At 40.9% G+C, this 24,808-nt stretch overlaps 1 protein-coding gene across 5 annotated transcripts in view; it reads right to left on the bottom strand.

The window, feature by feature from the left end:
• rai14 (retinoic acid induced 14) overlaps positions 1–24,808 on the bottom strand; it is a 210,030-nt gene that overhangs the window by 72,784 nt on the left and 112,438 nt on the right. For all 5 annotated transcript variants that reach the window (XM_073064192.1, XM_073064191.1, XM_073064194.1 and 2 more), the window contains one exon: positions 4,979–5,067. In XM_073064192.1, coding sequence (XP_072920293.1) covers positions 4,979–5,067 — 89 coding nt within the window. The remainder of the gene's footprint in view (positions 1–4,978; positions 5,068–24,808) is intronic.

Genomic DNA, 24,808 nt, shown 5'->3' with positions numbered 1-24,808 from the left:
AATCATGTTTGTATTCTAAATACTCTCTTTAGGGCAGCCAACAAAATCAGGAAACACCCGTGCTCCTTAGGCTGACAATCTAAGTTTCTCAGCTCCGACACGGACAAGCTGGAAAATACTGTTGTCCAGCAGCTCTGCGGCCGTCGTTGAATGATCAACTTTTCCAACTTGAACAATAATTTAAGTTGCTTCCCTTCAGAAGTAACTTCATACATAACTTCTGGAGGAAAAAAAACAATTAAACCAGTGGAAGTTGGAATGCAAAACATTGCTGGTTGTACCCATGCTGAAAGCACAATTTCTTCAGGTGACATGATTCATGCGAAAGGCAAATAGATTCACTGAAGAAAGGTTACTTGATGGGTTGCTTCTACAAACAGGATGTTCATCACACTTGGCCACAAAGGAAAATTTGCACTAACAAATATGGACTATACCATGATAGGACATGGAATACAAGAGTTGAGGTGTTACGTTGAAGACCATAAGACAAAGGAGCAGAAGTCAGCCATTCAGCCCATCGAGTCTGCTCCACCATTTTATCATGAGCTGATCCATTCTCCCATTTAGTCTCACTCCCCCGCCTTCTCACCATAACCTTTGATGCCCTGGCTACTCAGATACCTATCAATCTCTGCCTTAAATACACCCAATGACTTTACCTTCACTGCCGCCCATGGTAACAAATTCCACAGATTCACCACCCTCTGGCTCAAAGTTGTAGTTGTATAAGACATTGGTGAGGCAAAATTTGGAGTATTGTGTGCGCAGTTCTAGTCACCTACCTGCAGGAAAGTTAATAATAAGCTTGAAAGAGAGCAGAGAAATTTATAAGCAAGTTACTGGAACTTGAGGACCTGAGTTACAGTGAAAGGTTAAGTAGGTTAGGACTTTATGCCTTAAGTGCAGGAGAATAAGGAGAAATATTATAGAGGTATACAAAATTATGAGAGGTTATAGACAGGGTGAATGCAGGCATCCCCCCCTCAGGTTCCAAGAGATTAAAATTAGAGGTCATAAGTTTAGGTGAAATGCTTAAGGGGAAGATGAGGAAGAACTTCCTGACTCTGAAGACGGTGAGAGTGTGAAAAGCTGTCAGTGAAAGTGGTGGATGTGGGTACAAATGCCACATACAAGAGCAATTTGGGTTCAAATTTCTAGAGTGTTTAATATGAAACAGAAAATATTGTAATTTATATAATGTGCCATAATTTATTCTTAAAAAAATGTAAAGAAAGAGAAATTATATAAATGTGGGTTACTTTTCAAAACCCTTTAGATGTAGGAACTATACTATCACATAAACAGTGCCTATGAAAAGTATTCACCCCACCCCCCCGGAAGTTTTCATGTTTTTTCTTGCACAATATTGAATCACAGGAGACATTATTTTTTGACACTGATCAACAGAAAAAGACAAGCAATACACACAAAATGCTGGTGGAACGCAGCAAGCCAGGCAGCATCTATAGGGAGAAGCACTGTTGACGTTTTGGGCCGAGACCCTTCGTCAGTTTTCACTTTGACTCGAAAGAGACACTTTTGGTTGATCGGTGTCAAAAAAAGCAAAATTTAAAAAAAAAAACAATAAAAGATGAAAACTTCTGGGGGGGGGGGATATAATGTTATAGACACTGTATATAGCTAGGGTACCCAAGACTTTGCATAGTACTGTAATAAATCTATGTATTGCACTGTATTGCAGCCAGAAAATAAAACAAATTTCACGACATATGCAAGTGATAATAAACCTGATTCTGATATGGATCTCTATTGTGGACTGAGAATACCACACTAGAAATTATCAAACAGAGAGCAGGGTATTCACATATTGACCTGAGATGGATACTGGCATGAAATGATTAAAACAGAGAACAAAGAGTTGTAACACACACAAAATGCCGGAGAAAATCAGCAGGTCAGACAGCATCAATGGAGAGGAATAACGATCTGATGTTTTGGGCCGAGTCCCTTCATTGGGACTAGAAAGGGAGGGGAAAGAAGCCAGAATAATGTGGTGGGGGAAGGGAAGGATACAAGCAAGAAGGTGACTGGTTGAAACCAGATGAGGAGGAAGGTGGGTGGGTGGGGGATGAAGTGAGAAGCATGGAGGAAATAGGTGGGGAAGGCAAAGGTCTGAATAAGGCCCGAAACGTTGACAGTGCTTCTCCTTATAGATGCTGCCTGGCCTGCTGTGTTCCACCAGCATTTTGCGTGTGTTGTCTGAATAAGGAATCTGACTGGAGAGGAGTGTGGACCATGGGAGAAAGGGAAGACCAAGGGGCACCAGAGAGGAGTGATAGGCAGGTGAGGAGAAGAGAAGGGGTAATTGGGGGTTGAGGGCTGCAACAAGTGCGCCAATTTTAGTTTGAGAAGATGTGAGCGTGAGAATGGGACTGCTATCAGATACAGGAACCAGCGGGCCTGGCAATCTTTTTCCAAGGAATGAGCTATAAGGGCACATTGTTGTGTTGCATGTTTCTATGATTCAAAGATGTTGATGAGTAGATCCAACTTTAAAATGGGTGCAGGAAGATTTTACCAGATATAATTAAAATGAAAGAAAAAGGCAAAGGTCATATATACTTCAATCGGAAAAGACGAAGTGATTTATCCCTTAATGATGCGGGATTGAAAGGCACATGTCAACACAAATCAATGAAGGTTAACACGCAGCTACAACCACCAATTAGGAAGGCAGGTGGCACATTGGCCTTTAATACAAAAAGATTTGAGTACAGGAGTTCTGTAATGCTGTGGTGAAGCTGCATCTGAAACACTGTTTACAGGTCTGGACTGCTCACTTAATGAAGGATGTGTTTGCAATGGTGGGAGTGCAGTACAGTATAAACACTGATTCCTGGAATCATTGGTTTATTCTTTATGGACAGATTAAGCAACCTAGTCTATTATGTCTGAGAACAACAGATTTTTAGATATACAGAGAATCAACGGATATGGGTTTAGTACAGGAATGTGGCCCTGATATTTAAAAATATCTGTTATGATCTTATGAAAAGGCAGGGGAAGTGAAAGCCAAATGACCTAGCTCTGCTTCTATTTCCTATGATTTAAATAATGATCTTAATTAAGATAAGGATTGGAGTTTGATTTAATCTTCAGTAAGAAGAACGGCAAGATTAGAATTATTAACTCATACAGCACTAAGAGGTGGCTATTCTCCCTAATCTGCTTCTTAGATAAGTCATGGAGACATAGAACACCACCGCCCTTCAGCCCATCTAGTCCATGCTGAACTATTATTCTGCCTGGTCCCACCCACCTGCACCTGGACCATGGGCCTTCCATACACCTACCATCCATGTACTTATCCAAACTTCTCATAAATGTTGAAATTGAACCTGCATCCACCACTTCCACTGGCAGCTCATTCCACACTCTCACCACCCTGAGTGAAGTTCCCTCTGACGTTCCCCTTAAACATTTCACCTTTCAGCTTTAACCCATGACTACTAGTTCAAGTCTCACCCAACCTCAGAGCCTGCTTGCAGTTACCCTCGCTATACCACTTATAATTTTATATTTCTCTATCAAATCTCCCCTAGTTTCCACTATGATCTAGGGAATAAATTCCTAACCTATTCAACCTTTCCTTATTACTCACGTCCTCAAGTTCCAGCAACATCCTTATAAGTTTTCCCTGCACTCTTACAATCTCATTGATAGCACTCCTGTTGGTACAAGCAGCTGACCAGAATTGCACACGCAACTCAAAATTAGGCCTCAGCAATCTCTTTTCCAACTTTAACATAACATTCCAGCTCCTGTACTTAATACTCTGATTTATGAAGTGTTCCACTTTGATTCACTTCTGCCCTCACTCCCTGAAGTTGTGCATTTTTTGTTCCCTCTTCAAATATATAACCAATTCATTATTTCAATCCCATGTTAATCTATTTACACTATTCTTTTATGTTATATAATTCAGATCAGAACAACTTGACCTGCAAACTATGGAGCAATCCTCCCCTCTTCTCTGGTTAATAACCTTCATGGCCGTGAAAACAAGCTCCTTGAAACATAGAAAATAGGTGCAGGAGTAGGCCCTTCGGCCCTTCGAGCCTGCACCACCATTCAGTATGATCATGGCTGATCATCCAACTCAGAACCCTGTACCTGCTTTCTCTCCATACCCCCTGATCCCTTTAGCCACAAAGGCCATATCTAACTTCCTCATAACTTATCCATACAATCATTACAGCAAAGAATAGAGCCCTCCAACCCATTGGGCCCCGGCACTTCTCTGCAAGAGAAATCTTGTCAATCCCCACCCCCACTTCTTTCCCTACAGCCTTGCAATACTCTCTCCTCCAATATTTGAATCTGCTTCTACCTTCCGGGCATTCTTTTGAAACCTTATTAGTGACCAGGTCTGACTCCTCATCTTTTTTCTCCAGTCCTGCTGAAGGGTCTTGGCCCGAGACGTCGACTGCCCTCATTTCCATAGATACCGCTTGGCCTGCAGAGTTGCTCCAGCATTTGTTTGTGTGTTGGTTGGTGACCAGGTCAGCAGCTTGGAATCAAGTAGAAACTGCACACTTTCCTCCCTGCTCCAAGGGTCAAAAACTATCGCCTTGGTTTGCTGGATCTTCAATTGAGATTTCTTTTATCAGTCTGCATGCTGAATTAATAAATGCAAACATCCTGGTACTGGATGTAGATCTCTGAAGGCAATCCTTGAAGTGGCTGAAAAAATACCCAGTTCAGGCATTACACCGGCTGCGTTGACAAAGAGTGGAGCCATGGAATAACAGTCTTATGTAGTCATGGGAATGGTGGAAAGGAGTGATCAGCTAAATGACAGAGATTAAAGGTGAGAAGGAGAAACACTGGTTTTGTGAAGTTTATGATAAGCATTACCATGGCTCCTTCATATTTCAAAAACTGTTGTTCAACCTAATTCTGCTCATGTTTTAATTTTCCATAACACATGTAAGGTCAGAAATAAACTCATTACCTGAGCCATCCAGTACATTTAGATCAATGCCATGAGTGAGCATGGCTCCCAAACAGTCCACCTGTCCCTTGGTGGCAGCCAAGTGAAAACTAGAAAAAAAAAGGAGAAAGATTAAATGAAAAGTTGCCATATTTTTACATTTGTTTTTGAATTTCTTTTGGCACTTAAGGCATCTAAAGTTTTCCTGACCAAATTTAGTCATGTTTAACATCTTAATCCTTTTGCAAGAACATCAGAAATGAAAGAAAACATGGCTTGGATGTTACTTTGGTTGAAGACCCAGACTAGGGTTTATTCACAAGTATGCATAAAATAGTTTAATCTTTTCCTTTTAAAATATTTTTGGACAGTTATTGATTATAGGCTGCCCATTTTCTTTCTGGTTTGACTCTCAGCCACACAAATCAGTTTCAGCTGTTTTTAGATCTCTCCAACACCACAATTGCTGGCCAGACTCTCGGTCCAGATTCAAACAAGATGACAGGTGCTTTAATTTTGCTTAAATTCACTCTCCAGTGCAAGTGTGAAATTTTATACCAGGCTATTTATTTCAATGTTAAATCTTTTGATCTCTTCCCCAGGTAAAGTCGTAGCTGACCAACTGAACTTTTCCTTTGGTCTCTATTCTAACTATGGATCCCCCTCTTGGGTATTAAGGAAAATCACCCTTAATGTTCTTTTCACAAAGCATACCAGTGACCCTTTTGTCCATACAATCCTTTGCCCCTTCACTTCAGCTGTATCTCGAAACACTTTATATTGACATGGACCTGAAATACAGTTTCTCTTTAGTCAAATGCTCTCCAAGCTGCTGGGCATTTTCAACTATTCTATAGTTGTACCGTGGAGAGCATTCTGACAGGTTGCATCACTGTCTGGTATGGGGCGGGGGTGGGGGGGGCTACTGCACAGGACAGAAAGAAGCTGCAGAGGGTTGTAAATTTAGTCGACTCCATCTTGGGTACTAGCTTACAAAGTACCCAGGACATCTTCAGGAAGCAGTGTCTCAGAAAGACAGCATCCATTATTAAGGACCTCCAGCACCCAGGACATACCCTTTTCTCACTGTTACCATCAGGTAGGAGGTACAGAAGCCTGAAGGCACACACTCAGCGATTCAGGAACAGCTTCTTCCCCTCTGCCATCAGGGAGGAGGTACAGGAGCCTGAAGGCACACAGTCAGTGATTCAAGAACAGCTTCTTCCCCTCTGCCATCCGATTCCTAAATGGACATTGAACCCTTGGACACTACCTCACTTTTTAAAAAAAATATACACTATTTCTGTTTTTTGCATGCTTTTAATCTATTTAATATACTGTATGTGATTTACTTATTTATTATTATTCTTTATTACTTTTTTCCTCTTCTAGATTATGTATTGCATTGAACTGCTGCTGCTAAATTAACAAATTTCATGTCACATGCCGGTGATAATAAACCTGATTCTGATTCTATTTAATGTCTCAGCACTAGCTTTCTAATTCAGAGCTTGTCCAAGTTAACAATAAAAATTAGCTTTGGCATCAAAAAGATACAGTGAAATGTGACATTTGCGTCAATGACCAACACAGTCTGAGGATATATAAGTGTCGCCATGCTTCTGGCACAAACTCAACATGCCCACAACTTAATAACACTAACATTTACATCTTTGGAACGAGGGAGGAAACTGGAGCACCCAGAAGAAACCCACGCAGTCACAAACCCCTTAAAGACAATGGCTTGAATTAAGCCTTGATCTGATTGCTGACACTGTAAAATGTGATGCTAACATCAAACACTAACGGTCATGCTACCGTGCTGTTTGGAACCTGACTGGGTTTCTGCTGCTTCTCAGCCTCTGTTCCAGTTTCTTTTAGTGACACAGCAATATAGAGTTGCTGTCCCACAGCTCTAACAGTCAAGGTTCAATCCTGACTGCTGTCTGTGTGAAACAGAGAAAAACCACAAAGAATGAATGACAGAAAACAGAAGACCCCCAATCCCAAATTCTGCAATTAACTGGCCTCTATAAATTGCCCCTCATATGTGGCTGAAAGAGAGAATCTGAGGAAGAATTCATAGAAAAGTGGACAGAATAAAATGAGTTAGAGTAGGATTAGTGTAAAACAAGTTGGATGCTTGATGTTTGGTGTGCACGTGGTAGGCTAATAGACTGTATGACGTCCTTCTCAACAACATTAAATTCTTAGATCACAACAGTTTTGAAAACGTCTTTCAATAACATAGCCCATACTTTCTCTTTTCCCTCACTAATCACATTTTGTAGTGTTTTGAGGCAGTTTCTGCTTGAATAGAATTGCTCACGTAGTTGCAATGAGATTATCTCAGGTACATAAAAGTTATTGCTGATTTGAAGATATAATCCCAAATACTTATGAAGCAGTCTCTTTTGTACCTTTGAAAATGGAGCTCCTAGTGACTACAGCTTGCATCACTTTAAAAATAATTTTTTTTAAATGATGCTATACTGTTATACGCAATTATGCTTCCTAAAAAGATGTCTTTACATTTTCATTACCATTACAAACAGAAACAGTGCAAATTATCAGGATTACATCCAATTAAACTGAGATCTCACACTGACAGTGCATAATACAGAATGTCACTTTCAGTCTTTAAACTTTTCAACTGTCTGGCTTTTGCAAAACAGAGGAGGATGTGTTGCTGTCTTGAGGAAAACTAGGATGGATGAATTCCCAGGACTGACAAGGTGTTCCCTCGGACCCTACAGGAGGCAAGTGCAGAAATTGCCTAGGCCTGAGCAGAGACATTTACAACATTCTTAGCGACAGGTGAGGTACCAGAAGATTGGAGGAAAGCGAATGTTGTTCCGCTTTAAAAACAAACCAGGAAATTATAGGCTGGTGAGCCTGACATTAATAGTGGGTAAGTTGATGGAATGTATTCTTAGGGACCAGAAGTCACCAGGGAAGTTGATGAAGTCAAAGCAGTGGATGTTGTCTACTTGGACTTTAACAATGCATTTGACAAGGTCCTGCATGGGAGATCGGTCAAGAAGGTTCAGTCGCTTGCATTCAAGATGAGGTAGTAAATTGCATTAGACATTCGCTTTATGGGAGAAGCCAAAGAGTGATAGTAAATTGTTGCCTCTCTGACTGGAGGCCTGTGTCTAGTGGAGTGCCACAGGGATCAGTGCTTGGTCCTTTGCTGTTTGTCATCTATATCAATGATCTGGATGACAACGTGGTTAACTGGATTAGCAAATTTGTGGATGACAGCAAGATTGAGGGTGTAGTGGACAGGGAGAAAAGTATCAGAGCTTGCAACAGGATCTGCACCAACTGGAGGAACTGAGCTGACAAATGGCTGATGGAAATTAATGCAGACAAGTGTGAGGCATTGCACTTTGGTAGGACCAATCACAGCAGGTCTTACACAGTGAGTAGTAGGGCACTGAGGAGTGCTATAGAACAAAGGGATCTGGGAATAAATATTTATTCATGTTATGTATTGCTGAAACTAGCTTTCCAATGAATAAAATATTCAAACATAATAAGCTGGGCTATTTAAAACAAAACACTTCCCTGTTAAAAGTAGTCAATGAAATATTTCCAAAAGTAAACCTAATTAAAGTCTCTCCTTCAAACAACAGTATGAAATGCAATGTTATTTATTATCATGCTGCTGTTTGTGGGAAACTGCTGTTCACTGACGTTGGAATTGTGCTGTATAAATGTGTGTCTTTTTCTTCTTCCAGCTACACCCGAAAGGAATTGCTGTCCACACAAGAACGTCCCTTTAGAACAGAGATGAGGAGGAATTTCTTCAACCAGAGGGTGGTGGAATCTAGAATTCGTTGCCACAGATGGCTGTGGAAGACAAGCCATTGGGTATATTTAAAGCGGAGGTTAAAAGGTTCTTGATTAGCAAGGATGTCGAAGGTTACAAGGAGAAGGTAGAGAGAATGACATTGAGAAGCATAATAAATCAGCCATGATGGAATGGTGGAGCAGATTTAATGGGCAGAATAGTCTAATTCTGCTCCTGTCTTATGGTTACATTACAAAAAAAAAAGTTCAATCCAGCAAGGTATAACTTGCAAAAATAAAACATGAATTGAACATAATTAGAACGCTCAGATTTACTACATTTTTATTGAAATATTCCCAGTCAAATGGAAAAACCTAATTTTTCCTTTGTTAATGGTTCTGTTATTTGTCTGAAATTAATATTAACACAACAAACACTTTGGAGAATCATAAATAACATTAAACATAGATAACATGTCTGCTTTTATTTTAGTGCTACTGTAAACTCCCAGAACACACACTCAAAAAAATTAAACATAATTATAGTGACATAATTTTAGACGACAAAAATGTGGTCTATTATTATCATAATTTTATTTAAATGACATCATCTGTTTGCTGGTTTACAGAAGCTGTGGGTGTTGGCCTCTTTTAAACAACCGTTACATTACAGACAGCTGTTTTAATTTGGCAGCTCCACATTTGTCAGTATCATTATAGAAGGTGTTATACTACTCATCTGAAACAGAACATAGACAACCTGGTCTCTTAAGTCTGTCCCAGGGATTGCTTTCCCCAATTCATCTTGTCCAACTCTGACATTCATCATTTATATTGATTTTTTTTAAAAAAAGAACCACCTTTATTTTAAAATTTATAAACTCTAATTGACCAATGGTACTTACAGGAAATCTGCATTACCTATTAAGTATCAACTTGATACTGCGTTGCCAGTCAATACAAATAATCACAACCTTTTTACTGCATTCCCCTTCACAATTATCTATTAGATCTCTTCATCTTCACAGTACAAGTGAAAACCAGTCAAAACAGTTTTCCAATATCCTTCTCTTTCCCCAAATCCTTTGAACTTGGGCACCACGATAATGTAGTGATTAGTGCAATGCTCTTACAGCTCAGAGTTTAATTCTGGGGCTGTCTGTAAGGAGCCTGTGGAATGCTTGGGTTTCCCCAGGTGCTCTGGTTTCCTCCTGCAGTCCAAAGATGTACTGACTAGGTTAAATAGTCATTATAAATAGTCCCGTGATTATGTTAGGGTTAATTGGGTTTGTCGGGGGTGGCTGGGGCTGTGCAGCTTGAAGGGCCAGAAGGGCCTACGCTAAAAAATAAAATTTAAAAGAAACCAAATGTACATGGCTTTATAGCAATACTATTAACCTACAGGGAGAGGTGGCACCTCTGGTGAAGGGGCTTGTCGTGTCCATTCTGGGGCAGCTCATTTACCTTTGGCCCCACTGGACACTCATCTCTCACACATCGCTCCAAATAGCTGCCTGCATGGGGCGCATCCTGCTACACTGCTTCGACAGGCGGACTAAACCAGATGAGGGTAGCTGGTGTTCTCATACCTCAGTGAGTTACGGATAAGCCTGCAAAGGAGGCTTGGAGGAAGGGGCAGGTAGAATCTACAGTGAGATACAACGGCCAGGAAGGTGGTACTGCAACACTCTGTGGAGAGCGAAGGGCACGACAAGGCATGACCATCCTCTGCAAACAAGCAAGACCCCAGTTTGTGATGCTTGTTTGTACCACTGGACCTGGACTGAGGTCAAGAGAGTGGAACTACCCCAGTGCAATGGCTTTCCATTTTAAAAACTCTCCTGCACAGGTTTCCTGTCATCGTTGGACAACCACTACGATTAGACTTAGTAAAAGTACAATCATCATTTACTATCGAACAGTTTAATATATGCAGATGAGTAATGGTAAATAAAGAGACGCCTCGTATTTAGGAACTCCCTTACTTCATTGTTTTCTATAAAACATGTTGAGTAACTTCTAGTTCTACACATATTCATCCAACTGAGCTGACACAATGTCCAAGGCTATCTTGATGATGGTTCATTCTACAACTGCTATACAGACAACCACAAATGAAATAAATAAATGATGTGTTTCAACAACTAGACTCTATGATTATTATCTCATAAATACAGGATCATTGTGGTTGTCATGAATCAGCATCATACAACACAGGAAGAGAACCTTTGGCTTCACCCACGTCCATGGTGGCCCTTTGGTTCTACCACATCCATGATCATTGTGGTAGTCATGAGTCCAAATCATCCAGCACAGGAAGGAGCTTTTTGGAGACCAGAACACCTCTCTATATTAGTCCCATTTTGCAGCATTTAGGCAGAAGCCTTCTACACCTTGGTAATTCAAGCACTCATCTAGACATTACCTAAACGTGAGAGACTCTGCTTCTCTATCACCACTCCCCAGACATTCTATCACGGTTATGATTCAACCAGTTGAGTATGTACCAGAATTGCCCATAAATCCACCACATCACTCTCCTCAGTTTCATTTTCAATGGTATCTTACCACAAAGCACATCCTTACCCTTCTTCCCCCGTCCCCATCCCACCCATGTATCCCTCCTGGCACCCATCCCTGCCAGCAGAAGAAGGGCTGTATCTTTCCATTTAATTTCTCCCACACCTCCATTCCAGGTACAAACAGTACTTCCAGGTGAGACAACACTTCACCAATGGTGTTCCATCAGGATTTAAAATTCTTGTCATTTGTCTGTCCGTTTCATCTACTCCATTTCAACCTGCAGTCTAACATTGCTCTCCTCACTACAAACATCACCATATTTTGCGTCTTCTGCAAACCTACTAATGAAATCTATTTTCAGATTCAAATCTATGGATAATGAACAACAGTATCAATCTCTGAGGTACAACACTGATCTCACTATTCTAATTGCAAAACAAGCCTCCACTATTAGCCTTTGCCAACCTCTACCAGCAAAGATTTAAAAATCTGTCAGGGTCCCTCGCTGGCCTCCCATAGAAGCTTAGCATAGACTTTAGCAGGACTCAGCAACGTATCCATCTTTAAACCCTCTAGAGATATGTAATACCTTTTTTTTTCCAAAAAGAAAAAGGTAACCTGCTCGAATTTTCTAAACACAAAGTCATTCTCCTTCGTGAATACAGATCAGAAGCATTCCGTGAAGACCTCTCCTATTCTCCCTGGCTCTAAGCACAGTTTGCCCTTTTGGTCCCTAATGGGAACTATTCCTCTTGCTGTTAACATACTTGAGCTCCAGCATCACACGTGCTCCAAACAAGCACAATAGTGGAAATAATAGACTGGCATGTATTACAGATTGGTTAACAGACAAAAAGCAGGGGGCGGGAATAGACAGAGCTGGACATGACTTCAGGAAGGGGAGAGCTACACATGCTTCCGTCTATGTCAGTAGTGCTAAGGCTTAGAGTTATCATGTTACTAGGTGACCCCACATACTCTCTCTTCTTTCCACTCCCATTGGCCAGAAGGCACCAAAATCTGAAACCACATGCCACCAGACTTGAGGATAAATTCTATCCTGCTGTTACTGGACTCTTAAATAACAAGATCTTATTCTGGTACAATTAAGTGGATTCTAGACCTTAAAATCTACCTCGTTTTGATCTTGTACTTTATTGTTTACCTGCATTGTACTTTCTCTGCAGCTGTTACCCTTTATTCTGCCTTGTTATTGTTTTACCTTATTCCAGCTCAAAGCACTGTGTAATGATTTGATCTGTATGAACAGTATGTCAGACAAGCTTTTCACTGCATCTTGGTACATGTGACAACAATAAACCAATTCTAATTCAGACTGGAAGAGAGAAGCGAGTTGTGGGATACCACAGGGAGTGATGCAGTGGCCCCAATCTGTATCAACATTATGTGCTGTGGGCGATCATGGTCAAGGAGAGATCAAGGAGATACAGACAAAATGGTCAAGGTACAAAAATACAACTGCAGATGCTGCCTGACCTGCTGAGTTCTTCCAGTGTTGTGTACGTATTCTAAAATGGTCAAGGTTACAGCAAATTGAATGTCAAAGAACATGAGGTCTTACACTTTGGAAGAATGGAAAGGTACATCTTTTTAAATTGTGAGAGATTAAAGATTGCTGGCTTTCAGATAGATGAGGACATATTCTTACCCATGGATGACTGAAAGAGAATATGAAGATCTAGCAAAGAAACAGGATGGGGTACGATGGCCCTTTCTGCGAGAAGCTTGGGTACACACGAGTGCACTTTACCGCGGGAAGCCTGAGTACACATGTTGATGCATCTTATTTTGTGACGCTTGGGTACACATGTCATTGCATCTTGCTTTGAAATTTTGTTTATAGACCTTGTCTTATCATTTCAGAAGTGGCATTATTTTGATGAAGAGAACAGAAAATTTTCATCAGATTCTTGAAACATTAGGTTTGTCATATTGGGGAGATGATATAGGCCTCCACTTTCAATTTTAGAAGAATGAAAGGAGACTGTGTCCAAACGTGTAAAATCCTTAAGAGGTTTGGTACAGGAGATGCAGATTTAATGTTTTCCTTGCGTGTCCCTGGGCCCCCACTGTCGAAATGAATAGTCAGACATTCCAAGCAGAAATAAAATTTCTTCTCACAATAATCTCTGAGTTTCTTTGTAATCCACTAATTAAGAGGAGCATGGAGACTTAGTCACTGAATATAGACAAGAGAGACTGACAGACTGCACTATTGATGGAATCAAGGGTTACAGGATGAGTGGCATTACACAGGTGTTCCTGACCTGGTGTCCACAGATCCTTTACTTAATGATAGGGGTCCATGGCATAATTAAGGTCAGGAACCCCTGCATTAGAGTCACACTGATGAAAAGGGACAGTTGTGATACTACTGATGGATAAAGCAGACAACTGGAGTCAGATCATTCAATTTCTTACTCCTTTGGTGTTCTCATTTGCTTGACTACTCCGAGTCACCAGACAAATCTACATGATATTTACCCAGATTTTATTTTTGTGCAGGTGCCCCAGAATAACTTATGATGGAACAATGATGTTGAATCCATCAAGATTACTCCACTCTGGGCGCCTGATTGCACCTTTCCTCGCAAGATTAACAAAGCACAATCTTGATAATCTCATTCCCATCCACACTGGATGCATACATATAATGAGAAAGGGTAGAGTCACATATTGCCACAATAGAAAACAGTGGGGTTGTGACTGGAGAGTTATCCATGCACTCCAGTAGTAAAACAGCTTCATTTGGCAATCATAACTCACATGGATTTGCACCAACTGTCAATCAACCATACACGTTCTCAATCTAATTGGACTGTGCACTATTGTACTCTAGAACATTGGCATATGTAAATTTTGATATTGGTGTTAATTTATTATTGTTACATGTACCAAAGTACAGTGAAGTGCTTGTCTTGCTAATGGTTTGTACAGATCAAATCATTACAGAGTGCATTGAGTTGGGATAAGGTAAAACAATAACAATATAGAGTGGGAAAAGCTGCCAAAAAAATTGCAGGATAGGTAAATGATGAAGTGCAAGATGATAACAAGGTAGATAGTGAGGCCAAGTGTCTACTGGGCAGAAGAGAGTACATTTGGGATGGACTGGGATCTTTACTGAGGGAGTGAGAAGAAGTGCAGACAGAGTTCATAGAGAGGAATCTGCTTCTTGTGGTGTGCTGAGCTGTGTCCACAACTCTACAGTTTCCGGTGGTCGTGGGCAGAGCAGTTGCCACAGTGTCGAGTGGAGGGGTGAGGTTACTTGTCGGTCGAAAGCCAGTTCTACCGTGCCAGTCATTGTTTGGCTCATTTGAAATAGACAGCAGTTCTTTCCCATTGGTTGCCTTCTGTGCCATGGCACCAGTATCCAGTTTCAGGTACTTCAGGGGCATCAGAATAGCGCGTGCGGGAGGCTTGGCCCCTTTCCTTTCATCCCCAGGGCCTGCTTTAGGCTGAGGACGTAACCAGTGCTGAAGAACTATTGGGAAAGTATGCCGCAGATATAGGGGAGCCCATGTGCACTCTTGACTGAGCATGCTAAGTTTAGCTTTCTGAGGAAGTTGAGGCATTGGTGAGACTTCTTGGCCATAACATCAACCTGGTCGGACCAGGACAGGCTAATGGTGATGTTCACACCTAGGAACTTGAAGCTCTCGACTCTCTCAATGTCAACACCATCGATATAGACAGGAACATGCGCACCACCCCTTTTCTGAATCAGTGACCAACTCTTCTTTCGTTGACATTGAAGTTAAGGCTGTGGTCATGATACCATGTCATCAGGCTCTCTATCTCCTTCCTGTATTCTGACTCATTATTTGAGATGAGGCCCACAGCAGTGTCATCATCTGAAAAACTGTAGATGGAGTTAGAGCAGAGTTCCCACTTATTAGTGTACAGGGAGTAGAAGAGGGGGCTGAGGATACAACAGTATGGAGCACCAGTGTTTACAGTATTCATGGTAGAGATGCCGCTGCCTACCCTTACTGATTGCGCTCTGTTGGTCAGAAAGTCAAGGATCTAGTTGCAGAGGCAGGCATTGACTCTCAACGCCGGGAGCTTGGTGATGTGTTTGTTTATTATGTGCATGTTTATTATGTGCATGTTTACCTCCACACTAGTTTTTATCAGCTTACAATCTCTGAAAACTAACTTTGTCTGTAAAAATGTTTTGTCTTTTTGTCTACAACAACAAAACATTTTTTTTTGGTCTAATCCCGCAAACCAGTCAATCCACTGTATGTATGCTGTTTCAAGATATCTTTCCACTGGGAAAAATAAACAAAGGTTTGAAAACATGAACGGCCAAGTCCAAGGAGAGCTTCTGTCCTGCTGCTGCAACTCTCTTGTATGATAAAGGTGATCTTCACAACCTACCTCATCATGATCCTTTCATCCTCGTGCATACCTGCACTCTCTCTGTAATGGTAACACTTCAGATACAACACTGAGTCATGTCGTCTGCAGAAATTATCTGATGACTCAGCAATAATTGGGTGTATTAAGGGATGATGGGAAAATGAACACAGGGCCCTGGTGAGGGACTTTGTCAAATGGGGCAAGCTGACTCATCTGCAGCTCAATATCAGTTAAACAAATGAGATGGTGACGACTAAGCCTGCACTGCTCCCTGTTACTATTGATGGTGAGGACGTGGGTGGGTGAGGACCTACAAGTACCTGGGGGTGCACCTGGATAACAGACTAGAATGGAGCACTATTGCAGAAGCTGTGTACAAGAAGGGCCAGAGTCACCTCTAATTCTTGAAGAGACTGAGGTCCTTTGGAGTATGCAGGCCTCTCCTTCACATGGTCTGTTGTCACCAGTACAATCTTCAATGCAGTGGTGTGCTGGGGCAAAGGCATCAAGATGGGTGATGCCAACAGACTCAATAAACTGATTAGAAAGGCTGGCTCTGTTATAGAAGTCAAACTGGACACACTGCAGGCTATGTTAGACCAAAGGACCCTATGGAAAATTCTGGCATTTCTGGAAAATGATTCTCACCCTCTGCATGCCACCTTGGCTGAACAGAGAAGTATTATTATTAATAGCCTAAGGCAACTGCACGGCTTCAAAGAGCACTATACAAGGTCATTCTTAACCTCAGCTATTGAGTCAACCTATAGCCGAGGAAGTGATGACCCCCCTCTTGTTAAACTGTTTGAGATAACTTATTTTTATTCTTTCTTACTTGCCTTCTGATATTTTTATATCTGTGCACTTGCAATGCCACTGTGACACCATAATTTCCTTTGGGATTAATAAAGTATCTATCTATCCATATCCTGTTACTGATTTTCCCTTGCACTAGCTCAGAGCAATTAAGTTTTTTTTTAATGAGCTGTATGGATGGCATGCACAACCAAGTTTTTCACTGTATCTCGGTATGTGTGATAGTAATAAACCAATTCCTCTGCAGACTGCATTACATAACCTTGTAAGGCTATGCCTCAGGCCAATCTCAGATTAGTTCATCCATCAACCGTTGGAATATACTTGGAACTGATGTTGTTCCAACCAGGTCTATTGTACTGGGATTGTACTAGGCAAGGACCTCTCAGAGTACTGCTTCGAGTCTTTGCCTAACATGCTGCTGATCATGTGGACAAATCAAGATCATCTTAAAGTTCAAAGTAAATTTATTATCGAAGTACATATGTCACCATATACCACCCCGAGATTCACCTTTTTGTGGGCATTCACAGAAAATACAAAGAAACCAAATAGAATCTGTTCTCCTAGCCAAGCTAACAAATCAGAGGTCATAAAGTCATAGAACACCACAGCACAAAAACATATGCCGTTAAGCCAATCTAGCCATGCCAAACTGTTCAGGTATGGGGTACACATCTGCCTTTGCTTCTCTGTTAGATACAATTTTCCAGTTTCCGCAGATCCTGATAGTGAAGAGAGAGGGCACTACAAGAACAAATGCAGTATCCTAGTCAGAAAGCTGAACCAATTCCAGCAGTAGCTTCCCTGCATACTCTGTGGTATTGCACATGCTCTGAAGAACCAATGTGTTCCAACTGGGGTAACATTGGCTTTCATAGTTTGAATGCTTCCAAGTTCACCACAAAATACCTCGGGACACATGTCACATTCTGCTTTTACAGACAGCCCTGTTAATCTCGTCATCTACTTTTCAGCTCCTACCTATCAATTTTGATCCTTGCCCTGGAACAACCATAAAACTTTGTATATTCCCATAACCTTGACTCTTTTATAGCTACATTGGAGGAAGGAAATGGAAGATTCCACTTGGCCAATGTCACTGCCCTCACTCCATCAACAAAATCAATTTCCACTAATACATCCTTGATTCAGCGTACAATGATGTACGGAAAGGTTTAGTACAATTCTGACAAAGTGAACTGTCCATACGCTTCACCTTGGTCATCACCACCTTCACCTAAGCTGATGTGAACAGCTCCCCTCACTTTTATCCCAGCAGGTTTCAGTTTGCTCAGTTCTCTGCTTTTGTTTACAACTGCACCTTTTGACAGAGAGCTGCTCAATAGAGGCAGACAGACTCTGTATCTGCTGTATTAGTCCAATGGTGCACATTACTACAATCATAACAATCCCCCTTCACCTCTCCCTGGGTCCCTTCCTCCTCCCCCTTCTCCTATGGTCCACACTCCTCTTCTATCAGAGTCCTTGCTCTCTAGCTCTTTACCTTTCTTACCCACCTGGCTTCACCCATCAGCTTAAGCTATCTTCCCATCCCCTCCCCTCACCTTTCTATTGTGGCTTCTTCCTCCCCTCCTTCTCAGTCCTGAAGAAGTGTCTCGGCCAAAAACATCGACAGTTTATTCATTTCCAAAGATGCTGTCTGACCTGCCGAGTTCTTCCAGCGTTTTGTGCATGTTGCTTTAGATTTCCAGTGTCTGCTGAATTTCTTGTGTTTATGAATTCCCCTTCAAGTTTCTTTTCCCTTTTCACAGTGGTAACACATGACTAGGCATGACAGCGTGATTTCTCTGATCAGATTTCTTCTTCTTCTTCAGCCCTTTACCCTTTCTACTTATCACCTCCCAGCTTCTCACTTCACCCCTTCTCTCCCACAAACCTACCTTCCTCCTCACCTGCCAGCTTGTACTCCTTCATCTCCCCCAGCTTCTTTCCCCTTTCTTTTCCAAGTCCTGATGGAGGGTCTCAGCCCAGAGCTTCCATGGATGCAGGCTGCCCTGCTGAATTCCTCCAGTATTTTGTGTGTGTGTTGCTCTGGATTTCTTTTGCGTTTATGAACAGTGGATAACATCGCCAATCCACTCCTTACTTAGCAACCATCTCCAATGTACCAAATCCATGATTGTAAATCAATTTATTTTTGCTATGTAGTGTGGAGTAGTGAAAGTCATGGATTCCACACTTTGCAATTCCACAACAGCACTCAGCATTTCCAAGCTTGTACAATACTTGCAGTTTTCACCAATCCATTGCAAAGCTGCAGGCTTCAGCTGGATACTGATTCAGACTTCGCACTTGTAAGGTACAAGGAGGACAGTGGATGTTTTAACTAGTTTAATTAACTTGATAAGACTGAGTCACACAGCAATGAAACACGCCCTTTGATCCACAGAGTGCATGCTTACCATCAAACACCCAGTTACACGAACCCTTCTTTATTCTCTTCACATTCGCAACTACCAGCCTGTATGTCTTTGGAAACCAAAGCAGCAGGAAACCCGCATAGTTGCAGAAAGAGCATGCAAACTCCACCCGGGCATCACGGGTGGCACAGACCAAAACCAGTTGCCGGAGCTGAGGAAGTTGCTATAATTGTTGCATCAGCCTCCTGTTATCTTTGGTTTGGATGGAAGCAGCAAGAGTTAAAATCACTGGGGTTTAAGCTCATACAGATGAGAACAAAATGGATGACTTCTTTTCTTCTATTTTATTTGCAACAGAAAACTGCTCAATCCATTCTAAATGTTCAACCCATTACCTGAATAAACTGAAAGAATCTACAACACAGAACTGTTCAGTCCCATCAGCCCATGATGTTGTTCCAACCTTATAACTTACTCCAAGAGTAATCTAATGCTTCCTTCCAGTACGGCTCATTTTTTCCTTTCATCCACTTATCAAACTAAGGAATTTTTAAATGCTTCTAATGCAGGGGCTCCCAACCTTTCTAATGCCATGGACCAATACCATTAAGCAAGGGGTCCATGGACTCCAGGTTGGGAACCTCTGCCAACGTATTTGCCTTCACCACCACACCTGGCATCCAGTACTTCATGTTTAAAAACCTACATCTGACATCTCCCTTGTACTTTCCTTCAATAACCTTAAAATTATGCCCTCTCTCACCCAAGACATGCCCTCTTCTCATTTTTACACTCAGGAAAAAGGTTCAGAAGCCTGAAAGCATACACTCAGTGACTCAGGAACAACTTCTTTCCTTCGGCAATCTGATTTCTGAATGGACATTGAAACTATCACCACCTCATTACTTCTTTTATTAATCATTTTGCATTACTTATTTAACTATTAGATATTTATATATACATTTACTGTAATTCAGTTTTTTCCCTATATTATCATGTATTACAACGTACTGCTGCTGCAAATTTAACAAATTTCATGACATATGCTGGTGATATGAAACCTGATTCTGATTAGTTATTTCTGTCTTGGGAAAAAGATGCTGGTTGTGCACTTTATCAATGCCTCTTCCTTATACATCTCTACCTAGCCACTTCTCATCTTCCTACACTTCGAAGAGAAATGTTTGCTCAACCTTCCCTCAGAAGACATGCTCTCTAGTCCAGGCAGCATCTTGGTAAATCTCTGCACCTTTCTAGAGCTTCCACTTCCCTCCTATAATCTTTAGTGTCATAGGTAGTCATCTTGACTTGACTAGGTCACAACACAATTTATACTAAATCAATGAAATTCAACTCACTGAAAACCAGCTTAATCTCAGTAAGCCTATGGCACATGAGATGGGTCCATCTAGCCCATACTTACTAGTCTGACAGCCCCTTTTAGCACCCTATGACTTACATCACATTAGCTACCCTCACTGTAGTTCTAGCAAAAGCTACTAAAACTAATCGTTGTTCAAAGAATGCTGATTTTGCTGGACGCCAATGACCAATTAGTGAAAATCTGCGGATGCTGGAAATCCGAGCAACACACACAAAATGCTGGAGGAACTCGGCAGGCCAGGCAGCATCTATGGAAAAAGGAACGGTCGATGTTCCAGGCCGAAACCTTTTGGAAATCTTGCCGAAGGGTTTCGGCCAGAAACGCTGACTGCTTTTTTTCCCGTAGATGTGGCCTGGCCTGCTGAGCTCCTCCAGCATTTTGTACGTTTTGACTACCAAATAATGTCTCTTGGCCATTAACCCAATCTCCCCCCCCCCCCCCCACCCATTGATGTTAAGTGTCTGAATTTTGCTTCCAAGGTAAAAAAAATTATTTAAAAAAAAACAGAAATTATGATGTTCAAATGGTATTTTTTAATAATGTTTCCTGTACTTCAATGGTCGTTTCTGGTAAACATCCAAACTCTCCTGCTGAATTAGAGAGAACATTAAATCTGTCTTGAAGTTTAAATTGATCACAGCTCAGAACTACACATATTTTGGCAGAACTGGAATAACTTGTTTGAGAAATTATCGTACAAAAGGATACCCAAAAACTTCACAATCAGATATCAAAGCATTCCAAAGTGATGGGAACTTGAATGCTCAAAATTCATATTCCCCCCTTTTGAATTTATTGGAGCAGAAACATAAAATAAAGTTAAAATACAAAGTTTTTCTTTTACCTGTATACAATTCAGTGTTTTGATGAAATGGGCTATTTCAATAATATTATATGGCATTAAACACCCCACTGAACTGAATGGGGATCCAATTTGGAATGGCATATACTGATTTACCTAAAAATGTAGTTATTCATTAGCCATCATCTCACCTCTATGCCAAGGCTATTGTATAAATACAATACACAAATAGTGACGTGCAATCAGCTAATATTCATTTTCCTCAGCCAGTGTCAAAGAAAACAGTTCAAATGTCACTGACTAATTGCAGCATGCGAACTTTACATGAATGTCAACTTTCACGTCTCTGCTAGAGGTCAGTTATAACTCAGTTCAGAACCTGCATTTACATTTGTGTTAATAGCACTAAGTAGTGAACCAGTGGATTTTAAGGAAACATAATTTAGACCAAAATGACATCTGAACCACATATTAAAAGATGAGAAACTGCAAAGGAGTGAATTCAGAGCAATTTTGAAGTAATGAATAATTTTAGAGTACTGCATAAGTGCTCTAGGCATACATTCTGCACCACAAAAATTGCTGTAATCTCAGAATACCTTCAATTCAATGTTAGCCTCACTACATTGTTCTTTTAACAGCACCTGAAAAGCACTCACATTCGTCCTCTATCACATGCAAAAGAATATCTGACTGCTTGTATTTGCATCCTCTGGTTCCAAACCTGTCTGGAGTGAACTATTTGCCCAGATCAAATTTCTCAATCTCTTTCATTACCAAATTATTCATCTTAATATGTTTCATTTTCCAATGAGAATCAGCCCAGCCTTTCTTCATTTACAGAATATACTTCAAGGTTCAAGGTACATTCATTATCAAAGTACACAAGCAGTATACAGCCATGATCCGCCTTCTCCAGATAGTCACCGAGAAAGAAAACCACGGAAGCTGTACAAAGTAAAACATCACCACCCCACACGTAGAAAAACAAATCGCACAAACGACAACAAGAATTTCAAACCCTAATCACAAACCCACCCCTCACACCATGCGAAAAAAGCTAAACAAATCGCACAAACAGGTGAAAACACAGAGCATAAACTTTCTTCAACTTTGTAACTGTTCAAGATAAACATTACTATGAAATTATTAGATGAGAACAGAAGATGAAGGTTTGGGTATGAACTTTACTTCAGCAGTAAAATTACAACCTTATTAAACTTGCTCGCCATTCTCTGGGAATCCAGTACCTTTAGCCCCCTTTCCTACATACCAACCGTCCTGATCAAGGGCTCGGCGCAGAACATCAACCTTTTAGTCTCGTCCAGAGATGCTGCCTGGGTGGGTGGGTGAGTGAGTCTCAAGATTATTAGCAGTTGTAAGATCTCTTGTGTTTATGAAATTATGATGGCTTTTGTTTATTTCAGCATCATTATTAACTACTTCACAGATCTTCAACACAAGCCCAAAAGTGTGCAGAAAATCCAAGCGCACGAAATCACCTACAGTCTCCATGTTAAAGTCTGCGATAATCAGATTCCCATGTGATGATCTGTTGCTCTCTGAATCAGATACCTCAAGACACATACTTAACTACTTATCTCTGGCAGTTGCCAAAAGAGGAAGAAAATTAACCAGTCATGATGTCAGATACCTCAAACATATGACTTTGCCGCTCGTCTGCGGGATGTGAACAATGATATTTCTCTCAGTGCAAAGGTCACATGCCTAATATCGGACCAACACACACAAAATGCTAGAGGAAGACAGCAGGCCAGACAGCATCTACGGAAAAGAGTACATTCGACGGAAGGGTTTCAGCCTGAAACATTGACTGTACTCTTTTCCATAGATGCTGCCTGGCCTGCTGAGGTCCTCCAGCATTTTGTGTGTATTTCCCGGATTTCCAGCATCTGCAGATTTTCTCTTGTTTGCGATTGGACTAATATCTGACCATTTGTTTCTGCAAGATATTGCGATCCGTTTATTCTTAACTAACGCAGACACCGTTTTTAGTTTCCCAGTTCCCTTTTATAAAGATGGGCTATTGCTTACACAAATAATACAATGCAGACAACTTACATTGTTGGCTTTATTGTGGCTTTTGTAGTCATAATGAATTACATCAGTGGAAATGTACTAAGTGTTTAAAGGTACACATTTATGCCACATCCATCTGGTCAGACAGCAGAGGACTTAACAGTCCATACCACAATTCTGGCTCTAGTTAAGTATTCAGAACATTGTTTTACCGGGTGTGCCCTTCAAATAAGGTTAAAGGAACAAAGCAGCTTTGTACTGTGAAAGCAAAAGGCAACAGAAGTACCAGAACTGATTTAAAAAAAAAGATAGAACCAACAACTGAAGAGTTTACAGTAGCCACAGCATGTTTTATTCAATGCTAGTTTAAAACCTGTGATGTAAAATTAAAATTTAGTTTGTTTATCACTTTACTAAGTGGAATATATTATACTTGTACTGTGTAGATTAAGATATCTTTTCTTGGCCCCGTGTTAAGCATAAAGACATGGCACACTTAAAAACTCATTGCTGGTGCCACGTTTAGGTTCTAAAAAAATTGCAACAAAGAAAATCCTTCAGCAAGTGAAATAAGTTTGCTAGTTCTGACTTTGAGCTGAGGCAGAAAACGTGTGTCAGAAACATGCAAATATATGGTAGCTTGGTTGATCGCTGAGCTTGGCAAAACGTTTGAAGAAGTTTTGGTTCCAATTGAGAAGCCATCATCAGTGCGCGGTTGATGGTGTTGTCTCCTCAGAATGCTATCTTATATACTCCTCTGGGGCCTGAATGGATAGTGATTAGACATCGTGATCTGTTTGGGTGGTTCAAAGCACTGAGCAGTTCAGCAGTAGAAGATTCTGATTGGCTAGCTTCGAGGGAGGCCCTCTGGAAGTGTTTGTCCCGATCCCGAGATTACCGCTGACATCTTTGTTTCTCTTTTCCCTGTAATGGTTCATATACTGGATATATGTCGATGAGCCTGTAGAGAACCACGCTTCGAGAAATTCTCGTGCTTTTCTTGCTCTTATTTGAGTCAAATACATGTACGTAAATGTACACATACAAACACACAAATCACAAAATCATTGCAAGGAATCAAAAAAATTATAAGGACGATTAAATTATAAGGGGAGAAAGTGGTTAAAGTAATTCACAGATACATAACCGAAGCTTACATTTCATTGTAGATTGTGGAAGTGTGTGGTGCATTTAGAGTCATAGAAAAGCACAGCACAGAAACAGGTCTTTCAGTCCTTCTAATCAATGTCAAATTATTTAAAGTCTACTCCCATTAACCTACACCTGGACCACAGCCCTCCATACTTCTCCCATTCAGGTATCTATCCAAACTTCTCTTAAACAGTGGAATTGAGCACAGATCCTCCAGTCCCAGTAACATCCTTGTGGTGCATTTGAGCAATAATATTCATTTAAAATTTACCTTGGGCTCTTTGCAATGCTGGAAAATAAGGAATTCTGCAGTTCTAGTTCTGAAATTTTACACAATATGCACAAATTGATAATTACAGAAAAGCAATTGAAATGTCAGGGATTGCCATACTAATAACAGAAAACACATTTGGAAAAAGTTTCAAATATGAATTTGTGGTTAAGAAGGATTACGGTGCATTGGCCTTCATCAATCGTGGAATTGAATCTAGGAGCCGAGAGGTAATGTTGCAGCTATATAGGACCCTGGTCAGACCCCACTTGGAGTACTCTGCTCAGTTCTGGTCGCC

This window comes from Hemitrygon akajei, chromosome 13 (assembly GCF_048418815.1).
Source record: "Hemitrygon akajei chromosome 13, sHemAka1.3, whole genome shotgun sequence".
In the NCBI taxonomy this organism is placed as follows: domain Eukaryota; kingdom Metazoa; phylum Chordata; class Chondrichthyes; order Myliobatiformes; family Dasyatidae; genus Hemitrygon; species Hemitrygon akajei.
This window is presented reverse-complemented; position numbering and strand designations above follow the sequence as displayed.